The 8741-nt window shown below is 44.4% G+C and overlaps 1 protein-coding gene across 2 annotated transcripts; it reads right to left on the bottom strand.

Moving 5' to 3' along the window:
* Nucleotides 1-619: 619 nt before the first annotated feature.
* LOC138951991 (uncharacterized) lies at nt 620-7068 on the bottom strand. Of its 2 annotated transcripts, none has more exons than XM_070323563.1 (7): nt 6299-7068; nt 5617-5739; nt 4499-4641; nt 3472-3769; nt 2557-2912; nt 1704-1993; nt 620-1215 (listed from the first exon to the last, which is right to left on the bottom strand). In XM_070323563.1, the coding sequence occupies exons 1-7, from the start codon at nt 6309-6311 to the stop codon at nt 705-707; spliced, it is 1734 nt and encodes a 577-aa protein (XP_070179664.1). In that variant the 5' UTR covers nt 6312-7068; the 3' UTR covers nt 620-704. The 2 variants fall into 2 exon arrangements, with proteins under 2 accessions (XP_070179664.1, XP_070179665.1); XM_070323564.1 differs by having other exon boundaries at nt 3472-3766.
* Between the last annotated feature and the right edge of the window lie 1673 nt (nt 7069-8741).

Below are 8741 nucleotides of genomic sequence, written 5' to 3'. Positions count from 1 at the left end.
TCGTCCAGGGGACAACCGTATTCAAACCCATAGGCATATCCTCATCACTTTGTTTCTCGATTGAGAATAATCATTTATAGATGACCATTTTTCATTTCGCGAAGTTACATCCCCGTATACATTAATGTCCTGACGCAACAAGAACATCGACACAAAAATGAACGGGGAAGGAAGAAAGAATCCCGGCCGCCTTCCTCTTGCGATTTCTTCTTACTCTTTTTGTTTCAAATGTTGTGGGGTTTTCCCCGTTCCGATTCTTGGTTTTCGTTTTTGGTTTCGAGCATTGTTCATCTTTATTTTAAAATTCTTTGAAGCGAGTTTGGCCACCAACATACACACACACACACACACACACATACACACACACACACACACACACACACACACACACACACACACACATACAAAAGCCCTGTGTTGAACCGCAAGCGAAAGATCTCCTCGAAGCAACTGCTAGAAGCTTCTGAACAGTTGTCTACGACACTGTGCATGTGAATTTTTATCATGAACAACCAAAACATTCCAGGTGCAATTGCCTCCCTTTCGTCTCTCATGTCACACTCTCTCCCTCCGGTTCCCCAACCCTTGCCAAACTTTTAGAACAACAACTACGCTAGAGTTGTATTTGGGGTTCTTATATCTTGCGCTTGTACAGAGAAATAATACATACATATTGAGGCGTTCTCTCTCAGCAGTTCATTTTATCAGTAATTGACGAACCATTCGATCTCAGGCATCAGAGTGATATCAAAGTACTTCGCCTTCCGAGCAGTATTCCATGCTTGAAGGGACATAACTCCTCTCGTGTCCAAACTCGTCATCCACCAGGTTAACTCCCCTTGCAAGCGCACTTCAGTGTCGCCGGAATCCTCGTCACTAAGGTAACGGAGCACCTGAGCTGACGTCACGGGCGACGCAGAGTTACCTCCCTCGATTTTTAGGTTGACGGCAGGGGCGAAGATGTCGCCGTTGTCGGTCACGTGACGAAGACGAACTCTTACATCCGCACCCTTGACGACTGCGTCGCCGATGTCCGTTGTGCTGCCGGCGATGATGGTGTTGTTGGCGGAGTGGTAAATGGAGGACCAGGGTCTGGTGTCGACGAACCAAGACACGGCAGAGGAGTAGCGGGTTTCCGAGACTACGGAATGGTTGCCTAGCAACACCTCGTGACGCCATATTGTGCCTGTCGTGTGTACCACTTGCCAGCTCCATCTGTGGGAAATAAAAAACCGTTGTAGAGTGTTAACATTTCAATAATAACAACACGTATTGTCTGTTAAATGAGATAGCTACATTCAAACTGACTTTTTTTAAAGCACTGAGGAGGAGGTAGGGAAGTGACAATTCAGGTACATATAAATGATATCTTAAACAAAACATTGTCCTTATGCTGCTATTTGGGCCGGGAAGACTGAAGAGATGCATGCAAGTGCGTGAGGACTAGAGTTATGACGGTAGTGGAGGGGAATGGAGTTGGGATGGTGGCTGCTACAGTGGAACCTCCTTTTTTACGACACCAACAAATCTGAAAAAGTCAGGTCGTGAAAAAGAAGGGGGCTGGAGGTAAATCAAGAGAGGTCACGAACAGAAAATCTGAAAAAGTCTTATGGGGGGGGGGGGGGGGGTCTTAATTTGGAGGGGCGGGGGTGGAGGGGTCCCGAAAAAGTGGGTTCCGATGTCAAACAAAAACTCGAACCAACCTGGCTTGGTCATGAAGGAGGTGATGGTGGTCCTTCGCAGAACTGACGGGAGACAACTGCTTCAGGAGCTGCGCGGACAGGTGACCTCCCCTGATTTTCAGCACGTCAGCCTCCGCCGCCATGTTGCCCACAACGACCCTGACCCTGTGACCTCCTCGCGCCAAGAGCAGCAACTCTTCCAGTGACCCCTGCTCGCGCTGGCCTCGTGCGTCGTTGGTGAAGATATGTCTCCAGCACGAGTCCGTCATCCAGTCCAAAGACACGGAGTCTTGGTTGGCTCCCACGCTAACCTGGCCGTTGGTTTAAACAATGTTTTATTATTTTCATTATTATCAAGTGAAAACAACAAGCCTACGGCTTATAATGGTATCTTCAGTATTTAAACTGATAGAATTCAACTGAACTTGAAGTTTATTTTACACGGATGACGATTTAAGGCCGGGCCTTTTTATACAATCTGTCCTTGGGACAAGTACCCTCACCCCCCAAACACACACACACGCGCGCACCCATAAGAAACGCTTAATATTTTAGCGAATTGTGTGAGAATGGGTGGGGGGCAGGGAGGGAGAGTGAGAGAGAGAGAGACAAAGAGAGAGAGATAGACAAAGAGAGAGAGAGAGAGAGAGAGAAACAGAGAGAGATAGACAAAGAGAGAGAGAGAGAAACAGAGAGAGAGAGACAAAGAGAGAGATAGACAAAGAGAGAGAGAGAGAGAGAGAGAGAGAGACAAAGAGAGAGATAGACAAAGAGAGAGAGAGAGAGAGAAACAGAGAGAGAGACAGAGACAGAGACAGAGAGAGACAGAGAGAGACAGAGAGAGACAGAGAGATTCTGTGTTTGTCTATTTCACCTGGCCGTTCAGCAGCCAGCGAGAGTTGTGTCTTCGTCCCGTCGTGCTCCACGAAGACAGCCACATGTAGGCCGGCTCTCTGCGCATGCCCACGTGAGAGGAGAAGTGACGTTGGCCCACGTGCATGACGTTGTGACCTCCGACCCAGCCCTGAGCCGTGTCCCAGTTGACGAAGTGGAACGGGAAGGAGTAGCCACGGTCACGCATGACTCCGCGCACCTCCTGGCCACGCTTGACGGCTTCCAGTAGCACCGAGATCTTCTTCTTTCCTCCTGGATCCCCCGTGATGAAGTTGGAGTAGACGGGCCAGGCGAGGAACGACTGTGGAGACTCGCAATCTCCATCGGCAGAACCACCTGGAGAAGAAACTCCAACATCAATACCGTACAGGGATGCTTTACACATGGCCAGTTTGCAGCCTACTTTTACGCACATTTCGTTGGCAAGAAGTCGGGGGGAGTTCCCGAGACAAAATTGTCAAAAGAAAGGTGTTCATGTGATCAGTCCACCCAACTTTCAACCAACTTTTACGCACATTGAACAAGAAGTTGGGTCAAGTTGGCGTGACAAAATTGTCAAAAAGAGTTGTTCGCGTGAACAGTCCACCTAATTTTCGACCGACTATTGGTCGACTCTCAGCAGACACGAAACCCCCGGGCGGTACATGCTTTACCTTTCTGCCCGATTCTGGAGCGACTATTTTTGGAGCCTGAATTTAGCGGAAAGTGTGCGTGTTCTTCTTTTGGTTCGCATTACTATACCCTCCTACCTTCCCGACTCTAGAGGGAAAAGTCGGTTCAAAATAGCAAATACACTTGAAGTGTTTAACTGCGACAACTTTCCTGCAATCTTGTTCCGACAAACCTGCAGCCCAAGGCCAAACTGCCCATTCCGTAAAACACATCTTATATTTACCACTATGTCCAGCCCCGTAGCAGCTCACGTCTCCACCGACGGCCCAAGACTTGGTGAACCAAGACGCCGAGGCGTTGACGTGGCGGTCGCTGATGACGCGCCTGTTGCCTAGCGACAGTCCCAGCACGTGCAGATTGCCCGTGGAACACAGCAGGAGGTGCCAGAGGGCGTCAACGTCGCTTTGCGCATGCGCGTCGAAGTGTCGGTTGAAGTGGTTGAGGCTAGAGAGAGCTTCTATGCAGACGTGTTCCCGAGAGCGGACGACGTTGTCTGCGTGGACAGCGTAGGTGATGTTCTGCTGTGGATAAGAACGCATTCTAAATTGAGTTGTTTCACTTTTGAACACACTTTTTGTAACCTGGGCCGAGGTGCACGAGAAAGTTATCCAACCGGTCGGGAGTCAGCCGCGGTGTTGGATTGGTTGAAATTGAGATTTGTTGTGATTTCAACCAATCAGACCCGCGGTTTGTTCTCTCCTGTTTGGGTGGCACCCACTTTCGATTCGTGCGCCTCAGCTCAGTAGTTTAACACTAGTGTTTACCATGTATGCAACTTTTGTTAGTGGAATAAGGTACTGTCATTCTGTGTTCAAAACTGGTTACAAAAAATATGTTCAAAAGTGGAACACTTTCGTTTAGAGTGCAGTCAAACAAGGATAGGTTGAGGTGTGTTTATACGAAGTAATGACTTTGATGAAAAGGATTGACGTGTTGTTTTGGCCGACAATTCTATGCATATATATGGTAGGCTGAACTACGTGTATTGACCCAAAGAAGATGCATGAAGAGCTATCTACCGGAAAAAAAAAGACTTGAATTATTATACCCACTGCTTGTGGCTGTCGATAGAGGTAACTGCAATTGAATTGGACAAAACATGTTAACGAGAGACAGACAGACAGACAGAGACATACAGACAGACAGACAGACACACACACACACACAGAAACAGACAAACAGAGATAAACAGGGAGACATTTCTGCAGGCCAGAGAAACTATAAAAGAAAGAAGCAGGGGAAGCAATCACCTGAAATCCTGGTATGTCGTGAATGACAACACGGATTGTGTCCCCTATCGTAACCGCCTTGGTAAGAGAGCGAAGGTCTCCAAACACCGCAGTGCCCGCGTTGTCATGTTCGTACACCTTTTGCCATGGCCTCTCGCACAGTCCTGTGTGAAATCAATCGATTGACAAATTATGAGCGGAGAACACAATTACTCAAGGCCTCTTGCACAGTTCTGTTGTGAAAATAATCATTTGACAATGATTATGAGCGGAGAAGATATTAGGCCTACTCTCTCTCTCTCTTACACAGAAGACATTACACAGAAACAATAATCAGTTAGTTAAAGCGACAGAAGAGTTCTGCAGTCTGATTAGGACATACAACTGGTAGAGTCACTAACCCAAGCCCTAACCGTGTCTCTGTCTTATTTTATCTATCTTTCTCTGTTGTTTGCTTTATAAACATACGTATCAATACAAATGAACGTAATTCCTTTGCTTTGGTGTTTTTTTCTCAAGCGTAACACATTTGTTAATTCAACTTTACATTCAAGCTGATACATTTGTACAAATTAGGACTATACTCACATCAGTTGTAATTCGTCACTCCCTTTTGTTCAAAACACAGTGCGCGTCATTGTGTGTGACCTTTTTTCACTAGTGCTCTGTTTTTAATGCTAATGAAGAAGACATTGGTGCATTCTGCATAATTCTAATGAATTTCACATTCTGCTGTGGTTCGCCTGAGCTATATGCGCATATATGTGACAACAGATCTCTCTCTCTCTCTCTCTCTCTCTCTCTCTCTCTCTCTCTCTCTCTCTCTCTCTCTCAGTCTCTCTCTCTCTCTCGCTCTATCTCTCTTTCTCTCTCTCTTTCTCTCTCTCTCTCTCTTTCTCCCTCTCTCCCTCTCTCTCTCTCTCTCTTTCTCCCCCCCCTCTCTCTCTCTCTCTCTTTCTCCCCCCCTCTCTCTCACTCTCTCTTTCTTCCTCTCTCTCTTACTCCCTCTCTCTCTCTCCCTCTCTCTCTCTCTCTCTCTCTCTCTCGCTCTACCCCTCTCACTCTCTCTCTCTCTCTCTCTCTCTCTCTCTCTCTCTCTCTCTCTCTCTCTCTCTCTCACCACCCCTCCCCCAACGTACCTAAGTGTGTAGACCAAAACGAAGCGTCACCCAGAACGGTGGTCAACAGCAGCAATGCCACGGAAAGAAGACCGCTGACCCGTCCAGCAAACACAGTGGTCACTGGACAACAGCCTCGCCATTCTGAACAAGACAACAACAAGAAATCGGGGGATAGGCATAATCACGATATGGATGAAGAAAATAGTAAAAACCTCCTATGTTTCTGGGTTGATTAGTTGCGCATTGTGCCTTAGCAATATTAAATATTGATGGAAAATATGATTCGAAAACCAAGACAAGTGGATCGTAACACACACACACACACACACACACACACACACACACACACACACACACACACACACACACACACACACACATGTACACACACACACACAAACTTGATTCATCGATCCCTGGTTTTGTGGGAAAGGCACACGCACAAAAAGAAATAAACCATTAAACTTACCAACAAATCACCCAAACAAATAAAGAAACCGACAACTTACCGGTTAATTTATGAATGAATGAATGAATAGCCGTTTACCGAAGCAGAAACGGAAAGTGTAATGGCGATAACACGCACGAATAAAATGGCTGCTTAGTTAACCCTAAAGCAGAACGCTACTCCATTACTTAGACATTCAAACACTCAATAATGATAACAGTTAGCTTGTTACTTTGAAAAACACCAACTTACCTTGTGACATCATTTTATTATTTTGCGTGAAAAATCCTTTTGGTGCTGAAGAATACGCCACGTAGCCCGCTTTGTTCTGTTCAGTAAGTTTTGACGTTTTTCACCTTCACTTGTTATTTTGACAAAACTAATTCACAGGAAGAGTCTCTTATGTCACCGTCCGATTGCAAAGCACAAGCACCTGGAGCTGTTTTCTTTCTTTATTTTGTAGTTCACTTTTGTCGGCTTCTTTTTTTGTAGTTTCGGATCTTTACAGTAAGTATTTCATTTTTGATTTTCAGTTGATATGCATTTGTTCACTTCACTGTTCATTTTTGTTATAAATCCAAACAGTATCAAGACATTTAAAGAACACAATGGCTTATCAGAGGTCGCGTGAGTTCATCTATCCATGCGTCGAGCTAGTGAAACAATTTCTTCTCAGATTCATCATTTTAGTTAAATACTGATTGGAACGCTTTACACACCCATATAAAATTACAGAGCTTGTAAATCATAGTGTGAAAGCACAATCAAAATATATCCGCTCAAACAAACATAATTAATCTTCATTCATTTTGATAATGAGATTTTTCAGATAACCTTGAACGCAAAGTGGATCAACTCGAACAAACGCCATCGCCCATATCCGAGGCCTAAAAGACAGGCAAAGAAATGTGCAGTTGACACTGAGCACGTTCTACCCGACTTCTCTCACACATATTGGGCAGCTCGAACCACCATCACTTATGCCCTCAAAGTCGTCATCACGCGCTCCCACTTCTTCTTTTTCGTTTTCTTTTCTTTTCTTTTTCTATTTCCCCCAACCTTTTTTTCTGCTCGCTCTGCGACACAGCGTTCGTCAAGGCGCATCTGTCACAATTTTGAACAATGGTATTTTGCATAAGCAGACAGGTGTATAACTGATGACTGTGTGTCAGTCCTCATAAAACATGTAGTGACAGTAAAGGCTTTATGATGGACAAGTTTTGAAAAGCCTAAGTTTGTGACGTTATTTGCCTCATTTGTCATTATTATTTTGTCTCCACATCTTACGGTTTTTGTTTTGTTTCTTTGTTGTTGGGTATTTTTCCAACAACCTCTTCGCCTTGTTAAAGCGATATTTGCCCCACGATGGCTGAACTGACGTAAAACAGTGTTTCCGACTTTCGACATATTTTGCGCCGTTTCAAATATAATGTGCTTTTTATGGCTTAATAAAGTGTGTGTGTGTGTGTGTGTTTGTGTGTGTGTATGTGTGTGTGTGTGTGTGCGTGTGTGTGTATATGAGGGTGTGTGTATATGAGGGTGTGTGTGTGTGCGTGCGTGCGCGTGTGTGTGCGTGTGTGTGTGTGTGCGTGTGTGTGTTTACATTTGTTGTTGATGTAGTTATAAATACATTAATTCTACTAAAGGAGGATGCAACTTTAAATGCTTTTCATCCAAGCACTGGTATTTGTTTTTGTTTTGTCGCGGAAAGATCAGTTTCACAAATGGGGTAGATGATCGAGTGTGTCGAGTTTGATCCAAGGTAGGAGATGGGAAGGGTGGGGGATGGGGAGGGAGAGAGTGAAGAGAGAGAATATGCCCTCAGTATGTATGTAAGTACAAAATGCTCGGAGTTGAACTGTCACGTATGCATGAAGGTTGGACGGATGAAGTGAAGAGGAGAGAGTGCCGTCAGTGCGCATGTAGGCCTAACTGTATTTGAGTTCACATTGTTCGTATGCAAGAAAGGAAGAAAATAAGCTAGGAAGTATTAAGTTCTCATCTTTTTGCGTGTTGTTGTAATCACTGCACCATTGTCTATTGTCTACGTGTAACATGGGGCTTCTTTTGCAGGCGAACAGTTTGTAATCTGTGCCAAGCAAACAAATGACATGTATAGTCTTTAATTGTCATAAAAACATTGGACACCAAATGTCTTTTTCTTTCATTTTGTAACCGCAACATTAAGACATATTCCTGGTGAAGTGAGGGCAATAACATATGTTCTGTTATTCTGAATGCTCGGAACAGCAGAGCTTTTTGTTTTGATTTTTCTTTTTAAAGGGGTTACTGAAAACGTTTTCGTTTCTGTGTGTAATGTGAATATTTATGTCTTGGTCTTCTCACCTCTTGTTGTGTCTAACGGTAGCCTTTAGAATTCGTGGATTCACTCGGAACGAGGAATCATGATTCTCTCTGACGCGGAGAAGACTAGAACATTGGCAAGATGGTCGATAAATTCCGCTAAAAATAAAACCCAAATTGTCACGTGTAGGCGTTTGTGAACTTGTCCGGGAGTTTTAAGTTGACTTGTTTTTGTTATTTTTGTTTGTTTGATTGATTAGTTGTTTGGTTTTCATATATTATTTCCTTCTTTTGTGTGCGTTTTGTGTTATTTGTGTAGACAATCTCCCTTTGGTTGATTTCTTTAAACATTTTGGACCATTTCCTATTTATGTCTTACTCGACCCAGGTT

Source organism: Littorina saxatilis, linkage group LG17, assembly GCF_037325665.1.
Source record: "Littorina saxatilis isolate snail1 linkage group LG17, US_GU_Lsax_2.0, whole genome shotgun sequence".
Lineage (NCBI taxonomy): Eukaryota > Metazoa > Mollusca > Gastropoda > Littorinimorpha > Littorinidae > Littorina > Littorina saxatilis.
The sequence above is the reverse complement of the archived record's forward strand: the minus strand, read 5'-3'. Positions and strand labels throughout refer to the sequence as shown.